This window comes from Malania oleifera, chromosome 7, assembly GCF_029873635.1.
Source record: "Malania oleifera isolate guangnan ecotype guangnan chromosome 7, ASM2987363v1, whole genome shotgun sequence".
Taxonomy (NCBI): Eukaryota; Viridiplantae; Streptophyta; class Magnoliopsida; order Santalales; family Ximeniaceae; genus Malania; species Malania oleifera.
In genome coordinates, this window is record NC_080423.1 from 32,140,786 (window position 1) to 32,163,186 (window position 22,401).

The following is a 22,401-nucleotide window of genomic DNA, read 5'->3' on the forward strand; positions in this document are numbered from 1 at the left end:
CTGTGTTTCTCTAATAATTCTTCAGACGACTGAACTTAATCTTCGGTCTTCTAAAGAAATTCTTCAAACGAATGAGCTTAACTTTGGTCTTCTGAAGTTGACACTTCAGACGACTAGTCAGGGAGTTCAGTCTTCTGAACTGAACATTTTCTGAATTTTCCTTTTTATTTTCAAAAATCTGTTTTTGCTCCCTTTCTTTGCTCTTTTATAAAATATTTTTCGGGGTTTTAAAAACTCTCTAAGTCCATAAATATCCCCTAAAAATGTTCATGAGATCCATGATTCCTAAGGTCAGTCTAGGGTATATTTTGAGTCTCAAATTAAATCATATGAAATATGTAAATACATTCAATTCTAAATACCCATTTCAATGACGATCTTGAACTTGCTGCTTGCATCTTCATTCTTCAACTGTTTTAGTTCCATGGATTTTGCCAAGATGGATATACTTTAGTCTTCATGTCTTTCCATGACTTTCTATCCTTTCGTGTATGCTAAATATTGTTCATGTTCACAATCTCAATGCACAGATCAAATACCAAGTGATTTGTCATTATCAAAATAGGATTGGACTCATAGAGTCAACAGTCATTGTTGATGACTTTTCTAGGTCACATGGGTGTTATTTCTCTCACATAAAAATGAATCATGTGAACAGTTTACAAAACTTTATAGAAGAATTTAAAATGAAAAGGGCTATAAGATAACCTATATAAGAAGTGATAAAGGCACTGATTTTAAAAATGAAGGCATAGAAAATTATTGTGACCTAGAGAGCATATCACATAACTTTTCTGTACCTAGGACCCCTCAACAAAATGGTGTGGTAGAAAGAAAGAATAAGTCATTACAAGAAATGGGTAGAACTATACTGAATGAACATAACTTACCTGAATATTTTTGGGCAAAGGCCGTAAATACTGCTTGTTATGTTATGAATAGGGTGTTAATTAAACCGTCACTTAATAAAATCCCTTATGAACTATAGAACAACCATAAACCTAATATCTCTTATTTTCATGTTTTTGGTTGTAAATGCTTTGTGCTTAGGGAAATTAGATTCTAAATACGATGAAGACATTTTCCTAGGCTATGCTCTTAATAGTAAAGCATATAGGATTTTCAATAAAAGAATATTGACTGTCATTGAATCTATCCATGTCGTGTTTGATGAATCTAATCCATTTTCTAAAAAAGATGATGAAGATGATATTGACATTAGAAAATTCTTAGAAAAGTTATCTATTGAAAACAATGCAAGTGAAAATTCAGAAGTAAATGATAAATCATCTGAAGATAATGACAATGAAAATGAAATTCAGGAATTGCCTAGAGATTGGAAATTCATTAGGAACCATCCTGTAGATCAAATCATAGGTGAACCATCCCGTGGTGTAGCCACAAGATCTTCCTTGAAGAACCTAGTGAGTCATTCTACTTTCTTGTCCCAAAAAGAACCTAAAAATAGTAAAGAAACCATAAGGGATAAGTCTTGGGTGATGTCCATGCAAGAAGAACTTAATCAATTTAAAAGAAGCAAAGTGTGGACCCTAGTTCCTAGGCCTAATGATCATACAATTATTGGAACTAAATGGGTACATAAAAATAAGAAAGATTAAAACGGAATAGTAACTAGGAATAAGGCTAGGGTAGTTGCCCAAAGTTATAATCAGGAAAAGGGAAATGATTTTGATGAAACATATGCTCTTGTTGTTAGGTTGGAAGTCATTCGTATGCTACTTGCTTATGCCGCTTTTAAAAATTTTAAATTATTTCAAATAAATGTTAAAAGCGCTTTTCTAAATGACTATATTAATGAGGAAGTATATGTAGAACAAACACCGGTTTTGAAAATCATAAATATCCAGATTATGTTTACCAGTTATCTAAGGCCTTATATGAATTGAAATAAGATCCTAGAGCTTGGTACGAAAGACTTAGTGATTTTCTACTAGAAAATGGGTTTACCCATGGCAAGATTGACACTACACTCTTCATCAAATCCAAAAATGACGATATACTCCTAGTTCAAATTTATGTTAACGATATCATTTTTGGAGCAACCAATGATGAGTTGTGTAATGAATTTTCCAAATGCATGCAAAGTGAATTTGAAATGAGCATGATGGGTGAGCTTATTTTCTTTTTAGGGCTGCAAATTAAACAAGCTGAATATAAAACTTTCATATGCCAATCTAAATATGTTAGGGACTTGCTAAAGAAATTTAATATTGAAGATTGTAAAATTCTTGGTACCCCGATGAGTTCTTCCATTAAACTTGATAAAGATGAGCAAAAGATCCCTATTGATATGAAATTGTATCGTGGCATGATTGGGAGTCTTTTATATCTCACGGCTAGTAGGCCTGATATTATGTTTAGCGTGTGCATGTGTGCTAGGTTTCAGACTGCTCCTAAGGAATCTCATCTAATAGCAGTTAAACAAATCCTTAGGTATCTAGTCGGAACTATAGAGTTAGGACTATGGTACCTCAAGCTTACTACCTTTGAGATTGTAAGTTACACTAATGCTAACTTTGCCAGTAGTAAGGTTGATAGAAAGAGTACCAGCGCCACTTGTCACTATTTAGGACAATCTCTCGTTTCTTGGTTCTCCAAGAAACAAAACTCAGTTGCCTTATCCATAGTCGAAGCAAAATATATTGCGGCTGGAAGTTGTCGTACTCAAACTCTTTATATGAAACAACTTATGGATTTTGGAATGCATTATGATACAGTACCAATTAAATGTGATAATACTAGAGCAATCAACATCTCTAAAAATCCTATCTCACATTCATGAACTAAACACATTAAAATTAGACATCACTTCCTTTGTGATCATGTTCAAAAAGGGGATGTAGCTCTTGAGTTTGTATGCACTAATGAGCAGTGGGCGGATATTTTCACTAAACCACTTGCAGAAGATAGGTTCATACAAATTAGACGTGAATTAGGTCTCATGCATAGTAGAGATGTCTCCTAGATATTTCATAGTTTGCATAAATTCAGTGGGAGTGTTCAAATAATTTTAAAAGTCTAACAACTAATATAATTGTTGATATCTTTTATTGGCTTGGACTTTATGAAATTGATTATGTTTTGCAATACATAATTCTCATATCTACTGCATGATGATGATTGCACTTATGTTTTATATCCTGATCATACTGGAACTGTTTGAGTTGCCTAGTTGTGGATAAATTGTTAGGTCTTAAAAACTCAAAGTAGGTCATTTTTATACTGGAATTTTTGGGAAATGTCTTATTTTCAAACAGCGTGCTGCCAGAACTTTTAAAATTTCCAAACTTCTCGTGTAGATAATGATTCTTACCCAATGCCTAAGGTTGCTAGTTTCGTGGCTCTTTTTGCTGTTGCAAAAAGGGGAAGATGGATAAGAGGGCAAAAAAATTGGGTTGACTTGAAAATTGGATTGAATTGAACTTAAATGGAAAATTATTTAAAGTTTTACATTATGCACACTGTTAGGCTATACCCATTTTTTGCATGATGTATTTGTCATCATCAAAAAGGAGGAGAATGTTAACCTTATATGAAACGCCCCGAACCCTTAAACCCGGATCCGGTGTGTTATACCTGATCATATCCTCATAAATCATATTCCAAAACATACGCAGCGGAAAAACATGATCATAATCTCCATATAACATAATACCAGAGTTTACTAATTCTAACTATAATCTATAATAAATCATCCAACACCTGCATTTCCATAATTACATATATCTCCAAAACATTTCAGTATGTTCACAACTTTCTTTTCTCCACAGACTTAAAATATAAGGACGTAAAACATAAATATTTGCATCTCATAATTAATATAGAAATATACCATTTTCTTTTACTATTTCCCAATAATGTTATAGAACCTCGAGCTCTCTAAGTTCGATCTCGATGAAATTTTTAAAAAAAGATAAATTTATATTCGAGTGAGACACATCTCAGTAAGGGAAGAAACCATATATTAAAGCAGTGTGTGGCCAACATGAGTTTATATATAACATAATATTTAACATTTGAAAATCCTTAACATAATTTCCGAAATCATTTCCTGATCCTAATCAAACACATGCAAATATTTAACCCACGAGATTACCTGAGGATAAGGGTGATTACCTGCCTATACAAGTAGCACCCCTCTGCTCTGATACTTAGGCAACCCAAAGGTCATAATTTAAGCATACCAGGGCACTCACCTTACTCAGTAAGCCCTCAAGTGTTAAATTGATCTCGTACTCACGCATTCAACAATAGTTTACCGGCAAAGGCCCTAAGGATAGGGAATTCTACCCGTCCATACAAGTAGGTTCCCTCTGCCCTAGCGCGTTATGCAGCTACTGCCACATCTGAGGCTACTAGTGCACTCGCCTTACTCAGCAAGCCCTCAGGCGAAAGATATGCCTTGCCCAATTGTAACATGTTCTATATACATACATACTTCTAATATCATAATACATTATTCTTTTTATCACTATTTAATCATAGACATCTGTTCATATTCATGGCTTAACATTGCATTGCATTTCACTTTAAGTGACTCTTTCCCATTTTACATTGTTCACATTACACATTTCATTTTTCCATTTCATTCATTTCCCTTTTTATTTCATTTCATTTCATACCCAGCATCTTTCAGCTGTTTTACCCAGCATCTTTTAGCTGTTTTACATTTACCCAACCACTTTCAGCTGTGACACATTTACCCAGCCACTTTCAGCTGCGACACATTTACCCAGCCACTTTCAGCTGTGACACATTTACCCAGCCACTTTTAACTGTTTTACCCAGCATCTTTCAGCTGTTTACCCAGCATTTTTCAGCTATTTACATGATTGCATTAACACACATAGGCAACATTGTCCATATCATATTTTATTTTCATGGTTTTACTTACTTAGCCTGCATCTCATATATTTAACATATATTTGCACAGATTCTCATGCCACACAATTTAACAATAAAATTCATACACTGTCTGTAAAATAAGCCAACCAATATTTAATGTTTATATGTTAAAAATACCTTTCCTTTCTTACTTAATTATCCTGAAAATATTTCCCACTCTCATCAGTTCATTTTTGCATATACATATCTAATAAACAGCCCTAAACTTAAAAAATATATATATAATTTAAACAGCTGGCATTTTACCCATATTGAAAAATTACACATACATATAACACAATTTATTTTTCCATTAAATTCATAAAAATTCTCATTTAACATATATTTTTCCCCTTACCTGGTTTCTTGAACTACGCTAACAGGGACTCCGAAAAATACCTGCGGCACTCACCCGGACCCTGAAATTAAATTCCTAATTCCAATAAATTATTCATGAATAAAATATTAAGTTAATACTTCCTAGGGCCATAATTCCTAAATAAATAATAATATCCTTAAATTTAGTCAAATTCTCAAATCTCACTCTCGCTTTAGAGTAGGGCCTAAAAAATCCCAATTGACAAATTACCTACGTCAAAATGACGATAACGACGACTAGGACCCCGTGGTGGTGTACGTTCGTCGATTTAACCACATATTAACGGCGAAATTGAGAAAATGGAGAAAAATTACCTTTCCCCATGAGCAGTGCCTAAGCCGTTCCCATGAAAAATCTGCTCCAGTAGAAATGTCGACAGCGGAACCAGGAATCCAACTACACCTTCCGTTTTTCGATCCGCTACCAATTCGCCGAGTAATTGAGAGAAGAAGAGAGACAGAGACGGAGCGGCCGCACACAGGAAATAAAACATTCAGGGGGGGGGCGCTGATTCTTCTTCTTCCTTCTTCTTTTTTCTTCTTCCTTCTTCTTTCTTCTTCTTTTACTTTTCTTCTGTCAGATACTTTATATATATATATATATATATATATATATATATATTAAACTTATACTTATCATATATATCTTATCATATACCTATTATATTTATATATATATACATATATACATATATATATTTATATATTATATTAACCATATATATATTTCTCTTATTTCAATTAGTTTTTTTTTTAAATCCAATGTAAAAATATTTAATTTAATAACTAATTATTTAATTATTTAATTTATCTTAATTTAATTTAATTTCTTTAATTTTAATTTTTTTTCTCATTTCTCACGTCATTCCTTTTATTTATTATCTGTTATTTTATTTTATTTTATTTTTTAAATTATTTTAATCCTTTTAAATTTTCGGGTCTTTACATTATAAGTCACACCCGGTTTTGATAATGACAAATACTTAGGTATTTGACGACTATCAAGTGTTTGTGTAGGCATAGATAAGCATCTCAAGGAATGACACTTGAAGCAAGACATGAAGACCCTGAAGATTTTAATTTGTATTGTCAAATCAATTTATGAAATATGGGTTTGTAATAGTAACTAGGAGTATTGTCTGTATTAATTACCTGCATATCATGCATATAGGATATATGGTAAGCTCAGTAAGACCCTAGTATGACTCTAGGTCCCAACACTCATGCACATGTAGTATACAAAATACAGGAGTGTTAAAATTGAATATTTTAAGAAATTTGAGAGAGCTCGGGCGACCAAACCCCAAGAGTTCAAAACTCCTTGGTCGCCTGAACTGTTGAGAAGTCAACAGTTGACTTAGGCTTTTGGACGAAAGAACAAATTTGTGAATACCGTCCACGGGCGCCTGAACCACGACATTTCACCAACTCGGGCTACCGAGGGATTTAGTTCAATTTAAGCCTCGGGCGATCGAACACACGAGTTCGGGCTACTGATCCTAGGATCAGGTACCCGAAAAATAGAAGAAATGTTTCTGACTTTGATTTAGGCCACCAAATTGGAACTCAGGTTGCCGAACTAATTTAAAGAACTTTTATTACTATGTTTGTTCAGGCGACCGAACCACAGTTTAGCCACCTGAACCTTGCCGGGTTAAAAATGTTTTAACTATGGTAAATATGAGTTACTTTGGGTTAATTACATTTAAACATTTTAGAACTTTTCTAAGAATTCCCAACAAGTCCCAAACAGTTATAATTTTTACCTTGCCTATAGATATAGGCTTGTTTTTTAGGATTAGCAATTAATTAGCAATTTTGTTAGCCAAAAATCATCTCTTTTGAAAATACTCACTTTGTCCAAATACTCTCAAATTTCCGTTCCCTTGATACATTTTGAGATTGTGAGAGCATATTTAGTGTGATTGTGATTGCTAGGTTTTGCTAAATACTCCCATTTTCTTGTGTGGTTGTGATATTATATTTGGAGAGTTTGGCATAGTTTTATCCCACTGATTTCACCTTATAAATCATTGTTGGGATAGACTAGCAAGCTTTGGGGTCTTTGCATAATTGTTGCAAGGCTTCCATAGCTTTGATTTTTGTTCTGCAAAAATATTTTCAACAAGCAAAATATTTTCAAACTAGTAGTGTGCTTATTTCATTGAAGTAAACTTCTTGAACTAGTTTGAATATCTGATTGATATCTTTGGAATATTGATTTACTATTGAAATGTGCTTTGCTTAAATTCCAAGACATTACTTGTATTAAACACTCTTGAGCATTTCATTGATAATACCATATTAAGTGTTGTTAGCACAACTATTTGCATCACTGAGCTTATACTATATCCATATTATTAATGTGTATGTGATTGCGCATATTGGGTACATATCTGCTTTACATGAAAGCATAATCACTATACTAGTTGATTGAGAAAATACTGTTGTATTCTAGGCGTGATCTAAGGGGGCGGTAATCCATCCTGGTAAGGATTGTGTAAAGGTTTAGATCAGCCATATGCTAATTGACTTGTTTGTTTTGGTGCCGCTCCACCCGTTTAAGTGAGCATTATAGTGGTAATCCTTGTGTTTGTTAGCCAAGGTAGGGACATAGGCAATTTTCCGAATCTCGATAACACTTCTAGGTGTCACTTCTTTTTACTGCTTTCTGGTGCATGCTTAGTTGATTAAATTGCATTATTTAATTTCTCCTGCATATTGCAATTGATTTATTTTACTTGCACTAGATTGACTTTAGGGTTGTAAAAATACTGCTGTTAGGATACTGACCTAGGGCATTAATTTTAAAAATAGCAATTCACCCCCCCTCTTGGGATCATGGTAAAGCTAACATTTCACTATCATAACTATCATATGATTTAGTATCAGATGCTTCATTCAATTCATCACTTGAATCATTACCAGATATATCTAATAAAATAGAGGGAGTCAAGATTACCTCATCATCGGTTAAGGCAATAAAGCATGGTTTACCTCCTTCAAGATCCGTAGAGCTTGAGTCATAAGGAGTGATCACTTTATCTTCCGCAGTTGCTCCATATCTCCTCTCAAGTTCCTCCCAGATCTCTTTAGCACTGTTACATGCCATAACCTCACAGAGTATATTAGAATCTAAAGCATGCAGTAAGGTATTCATGACATCAAAATTTATTTGTATCAAGTTCCTATCATTATCATTCAGCTCAAGTTCAAACTTAGGAACATCAACACAATCAATGATTTTTATAGGTATATAATCTCTCTAATCAATGACTCTCTAGAACCTCCAATTTAAAGTTTTAACAAATACGATCATCCTAAATTTCCATACAGCGAAATTCTCACCATAAAACACTGGAGGGTTCATAACTAACCTTTCCTCACATGAAGGGGATGCACCAACACGAGCCATCATGATCTTTTTACTAACTAACTATTAAGTCTAAGTAACAGGGCTGCTCTGATACTAATCGTTAACTTTGGTGCAATCCCAAGAGGGGGTGAATTGGAGATTTAAAAAAATTCTTTCTAGGTTTATCTAATCCAATAGTCAGTATTATGCAACCTAGGGGCAATCTAAGCAATTTCAAGCCCAAATAGATATTTAATCATTAAGCATAAACATACAGGTGCAGAAATTAAAGTGCGAAAAGTAAACTGATACCAGATATGTTATCGAGGTTCGACCAATACTGCCTACATCCTCGCCTTGGCTCACCAGCACAAGGATTCCACTACGGCTCACTTAACGGGTGGAGCGGCACCGGTTACAACCAAGTTAATTCATGGGGCTGACCTCAACCTACAACTGCACCTTACCAAGATGGTGCACCTAACTTTTCTAAACGGGTGTAAGCCAATTTAGGACTATTCCACAGAACTAGTCTCCCTCTTTAGGCCCACACCTGCAATATAAAATATATGAAAATTTGCGTACACGAAAATATGCTTCTCAACAAGCGAATATGTACCACGATACAGTCCAGATAATATGCAAGCACGGAAGATAGTAAATATGCTCAGTGCTTAATATTGTGCTAAATACTCAGTCTAATGTAAATCAACAGATAAGATCTAAAGTGTATTTGCAAACAAACTTTGAAACAAATAAACAATGTAAATCAATCACCACAAGTTTCAAAGTGTTTCAACAAGTATATTCAAAATATCTAAAACAAGATTTTCTCAAAATAGTGGTTCAAGAGATATTTAAACAAAAATATGTAAGCTTGTGAAAAATATTTTGCAAATCAAAATCACACTGGCTCGATGAGTCTTACAACCAAGATGCAAAGACTCACTAGCTACAAGGGTTTTCCCACACAAAGATTTATTGATTAAATCAGGGGAAGAACCCTAACTAAGAACTCTCAAAGAAAATAACAATCAATGAAAATAAGGAGAGTTTTAGAAATATAAATCACTCAATAACACTCTTAGGAACTTGATCTATTAAGGGAAGAACAATATAAATAGTGTATGAGCTTAGTATAGGAAAAATAAGCACTTGAGATTTGAGAGGATTTTTGGCTAATTGAATTTGCTAATCTCTCTTAATCTTTGCAAATGAAGTCCTATATATAGACTTGGCCCAAATTATGACCATTGGGGACTCATAGGGAATTATAAAAAAAGTTTTAAATGAGTTTAAGGATTTTAATCCTGTTTAATCCCAAATTACCGAGGTAAAAATAAAACCAACTCGGGAGTTTCGGGTGCTCGAGCCACAGTTTGGTCGCCTGAACAGACACAGCAAGAAAATGTATTTTCAAGACGTGGGTGCCTGAAATTTATTTCGATTTGCTGAATGAGGTGATTCCCCAAAAATACCATGATTCGGTCGCCCAGTCTAAAGTTTGGTATGTCGAACTCATAAGTTCGGTCGCCTAAGGGTAAAATGAACGTGAGGTTTGAGTTGCCAAGTTGGTGGGAAAGTTTCTGACACAGGTTCGGTCGCCCGTGGAAGATACGTTCATTTTGGTTCAGTTTGCCGAACTCAGGTCAACATTTTGACCTGTCCATGGTTTACTCGACCAAGGCAATTTGAACTGCCAGGTTCAGTCGCCCGAATGCCTTTTGATTTTTACTTAAAGTCCTTTTATTTGCACTAATTTCCCCCCTACTAACATGAGAACTATGTTAGGACTTTGTGCACTTAAATGTGGGAACCTAAGGTCCAACTAAGGTCATTTTGAGCATATCAATCTACCATGCATGATGCAGACCATATTGTGGTACAGTTCATAATTAAATTACAATCCTAAATGTAGAATATAATAAAACTATTACAAATACAACACAATATTCTTCACTTTTTCATGTGATCACCATATACCATCATGATATAGCAATCTGTTCAATTTCACGTGTGGAGTGAACCTGCACGCAAGCTCATGACAAACATTAGTATCAAGTGTATTTATCATTATCAAAACTAGGATATGATCAACTAGGTCAACAATATTGAAATTTGAAGTATTTACATGGTACTTTAACAAGATAAAAACTATCTAAGAGCCTAAGTCTTCATGTCTTATCGCTTTCATACTTTGTCCAAACTTTAACCAATTCTTCAATATGCTTCATTCATAATGTCTCATAGTCTTAAGCGTAGACGTCATTCAAGTTCTTCAAGTATACTTTCATAAAAACACTTGAACCTTAAAACTAAACTTAAACAAACGTGTTAAGTAATCTTAATTTGTTAACATCAAAACGAGATTACGCCTTGTTAGGCCAACAAGGAAGATGTACATGAGTTGGGGGGGGGGGGGGTGTATCTCTAGGGGGACATTAGTGGGGGTGGGGTGCAAGGGGGTATCTCTTGGTGGGGTGGGGGAGAGGACATCAAGGGGGGACCTTGATTTTGCAGGGGGTGTATCTGACACCTCCCTTTATAATATATATATATATATATATATATATATATATATATATCCATATACAGATTTATATTTTATTATTATTTATTTATTTATTTTCACATACATATATGCATATTATTTTATATTCTCAACTCCTATGTATATATTTTTGGGGTTATTGCATCAACCCTTAACTGCCTATGTTAGAGGTTAACGTGTGGCGTTAATGCGTCATATGGTTAGTCATAAATCTCTAGCAAATCGTGCAAAGACCAGTTTAAAAAATTCAATCTTGTTGCAGGCCGGTCAACTGCCTAGAGGGGTCGGTCAACTACATGCAAAATGATGCCAATTGCTAGAAATAGAGGGAGGGCCAGTCAACCACCCTAAGAGACCGATCGACCATCTAGTGTATTTTGTCTCCTTTTCTTTATTGTCTTGGATTTTGGTGTCTTCACTTAGATCAAAATTTGTTTGGTAAAAAAATTGGCGATCAATAGCTATCCTCCTTTACTAACATTTTTGAATTAAGATATTAGGAAAAGATAGGGATGCCATTTTCAACCAAACTCCAACAAAAAAACATAAAATTGCCTCCCAATACTTGACCATTACTTTTGCCAAACCCCTTCCAGCAATTTTTTGAATTATAAAAACTTATCCCTACTCTTACATCCTTATTATGTGCTCTTTCAAGACATCTTCTACATTTGTATTCTTTGTCATTAACGACCTTGCAAGACACTTTGTAAATAGTGTAGATTTTGGAATTTTAAAAGATGATGTCAGGGAAATAAAGGATTTTTGGAAATTAAGGTTAAGGCAAATTTGGTAAGATGTCGAAATTATTGTTGATTGCTCTGACATACCATTTCTATTCTTCATAGAATAAAAGAGAAATTTGAGCATAAAAAATAAATTTTGAAAATGACCATCCATTCTCTAAAAACTGCTCTAGTTAATATTCTTGGAACTTCAAAGAACATCTTTAACTGTCTCAGTTTTAATTGAACATACCTTTCGTCCAATATTCTAAATATTGAATAAATCATGAGCTTTTATTTCTAAGAAAATTGACAAACATCAAATCTTCATTGGGAAATGATGGATATAGTGGAAGATTGATAGTTACTAGGGAGTAGGTGAGATGCATAGGGATTTAAAGTGAGGCAAGTGAATGGAGATTGAATCTAATTGCAAAGGAAATGGAGAGAGTGAAAGATTGAAACTTAACTAAAGATAGTTGAGATGTGTGACCTGCAACTAGAGGATTGAACAACTTTAAGATGTGAACTTGCTTTACTCTTTTTAATTCGAGGCTGTACAATTTTAACAAATGAAAATTATATTTAAAATTTTTATAAGAATCAAGCTTATACAATTAATGATTTCCACCTTTTAGTAATATAGTATGATATTTGATTCTGCTTCAGTATATTGACGTACACATATACATTAATTTGATAGTCTTAAAAAATTTAATTTAATACTTTAATTTAGAATAAAAAAATTTTTAAAAAGTGTTTTTAGGTTTATTTCTTTTATTAATTAAAGAAAATAGATATAATCTTCACCCAATATTTTTTCTGGTCATAATTTGCACAATGCTTTTAACATTACAGATCATCATTTATTAATGAAATTTACAAATCATAAATACAGAAATAATTCTAAAAATTAATTTTAATTTTAAAATTATGAATATTTTTATAACTATTATTTATTCTTTTTTTTTTAAACCCATTTAACACACATCTGTGGGCCCACCGCTAGTTTCCGGGGGGCTTTCCGATTCGGTTCCGGTTCCTGGGGATGGTTATCGGAGCCCATAAACCGATTTATTGCGTTCAGCATCGAATCCTTTTACCACGCACGAGAGCGCAGACACCCCCAACAAGTTCTAATTTCTTTGCCCCAACTCCATAGCCATTGAAGCTTCTCCGCTCCCCTCTCCCCGCTCCAGCTGCAGTAGTCAGGCCAACCCAATCTCCTCCGCTCCACACTACCGGCGGCCATCAGGTATTCCTCCTCCTCCTCCTCTTTTCATCTTCTTCTTCTTCTTCTTCTTTCCCAAATCAAGGATGGCAGGAGCTTTATTTAATGAAGCCCTAATCAGCCGCATTCCTCTTCTTCATTTTCTTTCGTAATCAAGCATGACATGTGTTTAATGAAGCCCCGTTTACTCGGGTAACAATCAGCCACAGGTTTTTGGCCACCGGACATTAGTTAAAAGCAAGAATTAAGGTCCCACCTGCGGGCCATCCACTCACCCATCAGGTATTCTTCTTACTCTCCAATCACTGTTCATCCTCACCCTCATCTTGTTCGATTCTGTCTTGCGGATGTTTCTTTGCGAAAGTCTATTGGAACAATTCAGTCGCTTAAATAATTTGAGTTCGATTTTTAGTTATCTTGTATTACATATATATATATATATATGTGTGTGTGTGTGTGTGTGTGTGTGTATAAAGAAAATCTCCTCACTTTGGCGCCCAGTTTACATTTCTTAAAATATTTCTACACTAATATTGGCGGAATAGTTAAGAAAATGTAATATAGAAAAATATTAGATACCCACAACTAATCAGAACTAGCCCATAAATATGTGATAAATAACTCTTTCTTTATTGTCTGTTTATCAATATTCTTAAATGTTCTAATAAATTTTAAATTTCAATTAAAATATACTAGACCATATTTTGTCCTATATAAGCAATTTTTTTTTTGATAAAAAAAGAAAATATATTAGATGGAGGAAAGAGAGAGAGCAACCTAGACGAGGACAGGAAGTGCTTGAAAAAACAATAAAAAACTAACAAGAATTAACCAAGAAAGCCTCTCTTTAAATCCTTTCCATTGTAATTAACCAGGTACATTAAATTAGCTACTTTGTCTTACTTTTACCACAATCAAATGAACTTCATTTCTTCCAGGATTAGACCGTCAAGAATCCATCTTATCCATCGATTGTTGTGTTTCTAAATACGTCCCAGAAATCCCCTTCACATGGATAGGTAGAATTCCATCCTTACATTGGTGCTTGTTCTACATACCACCATTCTTAAAAATAGAAATCCCCTCCATACTGTCCTTCGGATATGGAGGCACATACAATAGATCCCCAACCCCAAGTAAAATAGAAGAGTTAGAACCATATCCATATTGTTTGCAAATTTCATCCAAAAGCAACCCCCCGCCATAGTCAAACTCTCTAAGCCCCAAGGACATCACTTTCATTGTCCAAGAGATCTCCCTATTCATTTTGTCTTCTCCTTACCTTTGCTTTCCCAGTCACTAGTTGCAGCACTCAGAGCATTTGGATCTTCTACAATAAGTAACTTTTCTTCTATATCTAAAAAAAAGGGCAGCCCGGTGCACAAAGCTCCCGCGTATGCGGGGTTTGGGGAAGGGGCAAACCACAATGGGTCTATAGTATGCAGCCTTAAAAACTTTGGCATTATTCTACTTGAATATCCTCTTCTCCTCAATTCTTTACTTCATCTCCACTCCCACCTGAACTGCCTTCAGAGCATAAGCCTTTTGGCCTCTACACTTATATGATTTTGTTCTCATTCCAAAAGATTTCCCCCTGGAACCATCATTTTTCCGTTGATTTTTCTTAACAACAGCTTAACAACAACAACAAAACCAAGCCTTTAAGTCTCACTAGGTGGGGTTGGCTATGTGAATCCTTTTCCACCAATTTATGCGATCATGGATCATTTCTTTTGACAAATTCAGGGCTATTAAATCCTTACTCACAATCTCCTTGCAAGTTATTTTTAGGTCTACCTCTACCTCTTCTACTGCCCCCCACAATAACTAACTCACTTTTCCTCACTGGCGCACTATGTGGTTTACCTTGCAAGTGTCCATACCATTTGATTTGTCCTTCCTTTATCTTATCTTCTATAGGAGTTACACCTAACTAACCGTGAATATGTTCATTCCTTAATTTATCTTTCGTGTTATACCACTCATCCATCTAAACATTCTCATCTCTGCAACTTTTACTTTTTGGATATTCCGTTTCTTCATTGCCCAACATTCATATCCATATGGCATAACTGGTCTTATAGCCATCCTATAAAACTTTCCTTTTAATTTTAAAGATATTCTACAATCACAAAGCACACTTGAAGCACTTCTCCATTTTATCCAACCTACTTTAACTCTATGCATTACATCATCTTCAATTTCTCCTTCAGCTTGCATAATAGATCAAAGGCATCGAAATCTGCAAGTGCTATTTATTTCTTCATCATCAAGTTTAACTTTGTCTCCAATATTCTTCCTACCATTACTAAAATTACATTTCATATATTCTGTCTTATTTCTCCTTATCTTAAAGCCTCTAGATTCCAAAGCTTCTCTTCATAATTCTAACTCAGCCTCTACTGCGCCCCCTAGTTTCATCAATTAATACAATATATCTGTAAACAACATACACCATGGAACCTCATTTTGAATACTCTTAGTCAATTGGTCCATCATTAAAGAAAAAGTTAAGGGCTTAAAGCAGATCCTTGATGTACACCTATGGTGATTGGAAATTCTCTAGTTTCTCCATCTATAGTCCTTACACTAGTCATTACTCCATCGTACATAGCCTTAATGACATCAGTATACCTACTACATACACCTTTTTTTTTTTTTTTCTAAAATGTATCATAGAACTTCCCTAGGTATCTTATCATATGCTTTCTCTAGGTCAATAAATACCATATGTAAGTCTCTCTTCTTTTTCCTAAACTTTTCCATTAATCTTCTTAAAAGATATTTAGCTTCTGTGGTAGATCTCCCAAGCATAAAACCAAATTGATTTTCTGAGACCTTCATTTCTAATCTTAATCTTTGTTCAACTACCCTTTCCCATAGTTTCATCGTATGACTCATAAGTTTAATTCCACAATAGTTATTACAATTTTGAATATCTCCTTTATTTTTGTATATAGGTATTAAAGTGTTTTTCCTCCATTCATCTTACATTTTCTTAGTTTTTATAATTGTATTAAATAAATTAGTTAACCATATAATTTCTTTATCACCTAAGCATTTCCAAACTTTAATTGGGATTTTATTCGGTCCTATAGCTCTCCCAAACTTCAAATAAGGCCCAAAAGAACTTATGTCTTGGTATTTTTAAAGACCTTAACTGCGCATTTGGGAGTGAAAGATTGAAAAGAGCACACTTGCGAGAAGATGTAATAGAAGGAAATTCTTAGTTGGAGCAGTAGCTAAAAGAAGTTGGAGCGCAAATCATAGTAGTCAGAGGTGCGAGGCGAGCCGAGGCGCGAGGCGCGAGGTGAAGGCGCGCGCCTCGCGAAGGTGAGGCACACAATTATTAAAATGGTGTAAAATATCTATTTGGGGTAATTTATATATGAACATATGAATATCTAGTGATATTAGAATTTAAAATGTCAAAACATTCAATAAAAAAATTGGAAATTTAATAAAATTGCCAAGACGAAGCCCAAAAGCATCAACAATTCAACATAGTTCAACATCAAAAGAAAAGAGTACAATAAAGATTTCAAAATATAAAATCTAAAAATCCTCCTCAATCATCGCTCATCACTCATCATCAACTAAGTCGGTGAAGATATCATCATCTTCCTCTTCATCATCAGAACTGTTTTCTCCAACATCTTTTTCCTCTTCCGTCTCCTCTGCACTATCCACTTGGATTTCATCCTCATCTACAAGTTCCAACATTGTGGTCCGACACCTAGCACTGGTTGCACTACTAGATGAAGCCCTTCCTCTTCCTTTAGACGATGATGGCATATTTGTACTTATTCTTGATCTAGTGTGATGCGGGGGGTTATTTAGTCTAGCAGCTCTAGCAACAGAATCCCAAGTCAAATTATCATCTTCAAACACAAGTTCATCATCCTCATCAGAATCACCATTCATCCTACCAATCAACCACTCATTACTATCATCAATGCCCTTTAGGAGGATGGGATCAATGGTGTCACGTTTGTCGTATCGACGCCTCAGAGTTCGATTATATTTCACAAATACCAAATCATTCAAGCGTTGCTGGGATAGCCTATTTCTCCTTTTGCTATGAAGCTGCAAAAAGTTTAAAGTAATATGGTTAATAATGATTCTAAAAAGCAGTAGATTGGTAGTTCTTGTTCTTTAATAATTAATCCATGATATACTAATGACTTACATGTTGGAATATGCTCCAATTTCTTTCGCAGCCGGTAGCACTACACGTGAGGCTAAGAATTTTCACAGCAAACTTTTGCAAGTTTGGAGTTGTTGATCCATATGCCATCCACCATTGCGTTGTTATAAAATAAATTTTAAATGAATACCTACTAGGTAAATAGCAAAAATAATTTTCAAAAATGAAGAGGTAGTACAAATGCCACTTTACCTGGTGCTTTTGTCTTCCTTTGTCTCACTGCCAAACTAATTCCAAAGATGCCACCAGCGGCATTGTATTTTTCCAACTCATTTGAAACTTTATCTTGCATTTCAATAGTTGGCAGTAACCTTCCAATACATTTGTACAAACCCGTCATAATTTCTTCATCTTGCAAAATGTTGGGGTTTGAATAGAAAAATTCAGGATTCAAGTAGTGTGCAGCTGCATGCAACGGTTGATGGAGTTGGCATCCCCACCTCGTATCAATAATTTCAAATGCCTCCTTGAATTTATCCTCTCTCTCACCAAAAGCCTTAGCTATGGCTTCCTTAGCTCTATCCATTGCTTCATAAATATATCCCATTGCAGGCTTCTTTTCCCCATCAACCAAACGGAGTACACGAACAAGTGGACCTGTTAACTTAAGAGCATAGACGATGGTACTCCAAAAAGTAGGCATCAAAACAATAGTGGCTGCTTTTTCGCCAGCTGCCTCCTTTGCCCATTTAGTAGTATTCCAATTTTCAGAAGTAAACATCTTCCTCAAGTTGTTCTTTTGAAGATGGATTGAACGAAGGGTGATGAACGTAGTTGCAAATCTTGTAACTGCAGGTCTTAGTAACTTCTTTCCTCCAGTGAACTGTCTCATCAAGTTGACAATGCCAACACGATTATAGATATAGCCATTCAAAAAAATTGCCCTTTTCAAAGTTGCATGAATTGAAGGCATCTTCCCAATATCCTCCAAAATTATATCAATGCAATGAGCAGCACACGGTGTCCAATATAAATGTGGCCTCTTTGCTTCCAACAATCTCCCTGTTGAAAAATCAAGGAATGAAGCCATTAAAATATTAAAATAAACAATATATACACTATAGAAAGTAGTTCTAAAAATAAGTTCTTACCTGCTGCAACATAGTTTTACGCATTGTCAGTTACCACTTGAATCACATTTGATTCTCCAATTTCTTCGACCATCTCATCAAGTAATCTATACATTCTATCTGCATTCTTGACAATATTAGAAACATCAATAGACTTGATGAATATTGATCCCCTTGGAGAGATCACTAAAAAGTTGATTATGTCCTTATTAGCAACTGAATCTCTCCAACCATCAGACATAATTGAGCAGCCATATTTTGTTCATTCCTCCTTATGGACCTTCAACAACTCTTTCATTCGACTAACTTCCTCCTTTAGGTAAGGAACTCTCACTTCATGATAGCTAAGTGGCTTTATTTCAGGACCATATTGTCCAATCGATTCAAGTGCCACTGCAAAGCTGCTCAAACGTACAACATTAAATGGTATCCCAGCATCATACATCCACCTAGCAAAATCTCCCATTGCCTTTTTTCTTAGTTCTTTCTTGCACGCTTCATTTATTGATGTTTGCTTCATCTTCCCTTCTTTCCTAGTTTGAACCGCTTTCTTTGGATCGGGAGTAAAAAACAAGTCTATAGGTCCCTTCTGTTTTGGTTTCTTCAAGTTGGATTGGTATGATCTTTAACTTCCATCACTAGTAAACACTCTTGCCACGAATGTCAATTTCTTGAACTTCATCTTCTTCATCTTCACTGTAATGATCTATATCATCAAAGTCGGGCAATAACTCATTTTCCTCCTTTTCCATATCTTTCTTCAACGTATACTCTTTAATCTCCTCATGTACATGAGTAGGGCACTTAGAGCATTCTTTCACATTTTGAAATCCTCCGACAATGTGTTGTTTTGCCCGAAATATTCCTCCCCTTGTGACTTTAGCACAAAAATTGCAAGTCAAATTATTTCTATTTTTTTGATCCTCCAAATGTGCATACTTCCATGCGGGATCTTTCTTTCTCGAGGCCTCACATCTAGAACTAGAATCCATTTAAGATTTTAGACTTGGTATCCCGTATCCTAACTGAAAAAACAATGCATCATATATTTAAAATTTAAGACTTACATAATGCATTTCCAAACAAATTAAAAAACAGTAGCTAAATTTCAATAAAAAGAATAAATATTATGTATTAGTAATAATTTATAAACTTACATTAATTAAACTAAATATTATAAATTAAAAAACAGTAGCTAAATTTCTGTAAAAAAAATAAATATTATGTATTAGTTATAATTTGTAAGCTTACATTAATTAAACTTAATATTATAAATTAAAAAACAGTAGCTAAATTTCTGTGAAAAAAATAAATATTATGTTATTAGTTATAATTTATAAGCTTACATGAATTAAACTAAATATTATAAATTAAAAAACAGTAAGCTTACATATAAAGAAGAAGAAGAAGAAGAAGAAAAAGAGCAGGCAGCAGTCAGCAGCATGCAGGAAGCATGCAGCAGGAAGAAGAAGAAGAAGAAGAAGAAGAAGAAGAGAAGCAGCAGGCAGCAGGAGCAGCAGCAGCAGCAGAAGAAGAAGAAGAAGAAGAAGAAGAAGAAGAGAAGGGAAGCAGCAGGCAGCAGGACGCAAGCAGCAGCAGCAGCAGCAGAAGAAGAAGAAGAAGAAGAAGAAGAAGAAGAGAAGCAGCAGGCAACAGGATGCAAGCAGAAGAAGAAGAAGAAGAAGAAGAAGAAGACTTACAAAGGTTCGAAGGCTTAAAGACGATCTCCAGCTGGTTTGAAATGTTGAAGGTGACGTGACGAACTGACGTCGTGCTCGAAGGCAGTCAGACGAACTCACGACTGCTTCGAAGGCAGGCAGACGAACTCGCGAGGGCTCCTGCTGGTTCGAAACGAAGTTGCGCAGGTCGTGCTTCTTCAAAATGTCAAAGATGAACTCACGATCTTGGTCAAAGCTCAAAGACGAAGTCGCGAAGGCTTCCGGCTGGTTCAAAGGCTTGCAAACGAACTCACGAAGGGCTTCGAAGGGTCGAAAGGGGCTAGGGCTATGTTCGTTTGAGTCGAATGAGGGATATGAGTCTGGCTTGGGCTATTTCTCTCCTTTAAATGGCTTAAAAATACACTAGGCGCGCCTCACTGTGCCTCGCGCTTCACTGCGCCTCGTCTCGCCTGGGGTCGCCTCTTGCAGGTCGCCTCGCCCCACCTGGTATGAGGCGGCAGACTCATCGCCTCACTGCGCCTTGCGCCTAGGGCGCGCTTTTAACTACTATGGCACAAATTGAGGGAGTTCAATAGCAGCCTACATTTCAAACACAGGTTTCTCTCATTAATGGGTGTAAAGAGCCAAGTGACTTAACAGTTATGTTGTCTTCCAAGTAGAATCCAGGTAAAAACCCTATCTTGCAATGCTAATTTCCTAAGCAAAATCATTATGATCAAGATGGTTTCCATTCTTCATTAGTTAGAAGCAAGAGTACCAAAAGGATTAGAGGGAAAGTGGCAGTAAAGGAAAATCACCAAGCAATTCTGCAATCTGTTGATGAGTCGATTTTTTTAGTGGGACAAGAGATTCCAGTGGTAGAAAAGACCTCCAATGGGTCTTCTATTGTGGCTAACGAAGGAAGGGGCTTCATTAAAAATCAAGATTCTTGTGAGGTCGATAGTCGGGGGAACAATGTTGTTTTGGGGGGGAGTCAAATAGTAAGAAATAAAATTCGGATACATTTAGGGTTTATATTCGATGGAAAGCAGAACTAATGGGTGCTGAAAAGAGGAAAAAGTTCGAAGAAAAGTGAGCCACTTCTACTAAGATAACAAGAAAGCTGTTGAGAAGAGATGCATGAGGTAATATTAGCATAATGGAAGAACCATTTGGCCAGAAAGGTGTGACCAGTGAGGGGTTGAGTAGCTGCAAGGGAAAAAAAAATTGGGGATGTTTTTCAGATAATGATAGTGTGGATATCAATGATTTTGATTGTGATGGGAGTTTGTTTTTAGATGAAATTCGGGAATAACATGGTTATGTTTTTAATTCATCTTGATGAACTTGGGGATTTAACATATATGCCACCTCCTCCATTGGAAGGATTGGAGGAATTAGTATTTTTGAAAATGATAGTATAGAAGAAGAGCAATTGGGAAAAGACGGAGTTTTTCCCTTACCAATAGAGGAGGTCTTTGAGGAAAATCTTCAAACTTAGCATTTTTTTGGATGAATGTGGATCTATACATGTTAGATTATAGAGGAAATGAAATTCGGATGATTGCTTGTAAATCTAAGGTTAAGAAGGGTCAAAGGGAATTAGCAAAATTGAAGTGATTAGTGAATTATGATAGGAAGGGTTCAAAGAGGGGTCTTCTTGGGTAATGTTTGTGTAGTTTTATTTTTATTTTAATTTTTGTTTATTTTTGCTTTGTTGAGGAATTCTTGTCCTTGCATATGATGTAATTTCTCTTTCTCTCTCTTAATACATCTTCTTTTATCAAAAAATGAGGCACAACTCAGTTCCAAAAAACCTATGAGCAGCAACTAGAAACTGGACACAAGCAGGAAGTTAAAACTTTTGGAATGTTCAGTAAATTATGATAAATTGGGAGGAAGCGTAGGTCTGGTAGAGGCAAGCGTTAGTCGGGGATGCATTGTTAAATCATGTTGAGGAAACTCATCTCCTGGAATGTGAGGGGATTGAACGAAAAATCCAAAAGGAGTCTAATTAGGTCCTTTCTTATGGAATGGAGAGGCGACATTGTCTGCTAATAGGAAACCAAAGGTGAATCTAAAAATCAATTCTTGGTCAGAGATCTTTGGGGACGGGAGACTTGCGGTTGGATCTCCCTTGATGTTATGGGGAATGTAGGAGGTATCCTTGTTTTGTGGAATCTCAGTGTTGTGGAGATGCTTGATCATTCCATTGATTCTTAGTTTGTCTCATGCTCATTCAAAAATCAAGTTGGCAATTTTCTATGGGTTCTCACTAAGGCTCTATGGCTCAAGTGAAGGACCTCATAGGCATTTATTCT

General features: G+C 35.3%; 2 protein-coding genes across 9 annotated transcripts in view; one reads left to right on the plus strand and one right to left on the minus strand.

Annotated features, from left to right (window-relative positions):
• Positions 1-10,623: 10,623 nt before the first annotated feature.
• Positions 10,624-18,184, minus strand: LOC131160806 (uncharacterized). The gene is made up of 4 exons (XM_058116688.1): positions 17,545-18,184; positions 17,335-17,453; positions 16,857-17,231; positions 10,624-10,665 (listed from the first exon to the last, which is right to left on the minus strand). Exons 1-4 carry the CDS (start codon positions 18,182-18,184, stop codon positions 10,624-10,626), a joined length of 1,176 nt encoding a protein of 391 aa, XP_057972671.1.
• Positions 12,923-22,401, plus strand: part of LOC131160325 (uncharacterized) — a 67,251-nt gene continuing 57,772 nt past the window's right edge. For 2 of the 8 annotated variants that reach the window (XM_058115903.1, XM_058115899.1), the window contains exons 1-2: positions 12,930-13,169; positions 13,355-13,427. The gene's annotated coding sequence lies outside the window, so the exon portion shown is untranslated. Of the gene's footprint in view, positions 13,170-13,302; positions 13,428-22,401 lie in introns of all 8 variants that reach the window. The other 6 variants (XM_058115896.1, XM_058115900.1, XM_058115902.1 and 3 more) reach the window with 6 other exon arrangements.

Bases quoted from the DNA above. Each gene is read 5' to 3' on its own strand.
- LOC131160806 (XM_058116688.1), bottom strand. From the start codon at position 18,184: ATGAGACAGTTCACTGGAGGAAAGAAGTTACTAAGACCTGCAGTTACA. The intron at 17,232-17,334 runs GTAAGTCATTAG...AACTTTTTGCAG, and splicing joins ATTGGAGCATATTCCAACAT to CTTCATAGCAAAAGGAGAAA. The intron at 10,666-16,856 runs GTAGATGAGGAT...GCTTGCGTGCAG, and splicing joins GGACCACAATGTTGGAACTT to GTTCACTCCACACGTGAAAT.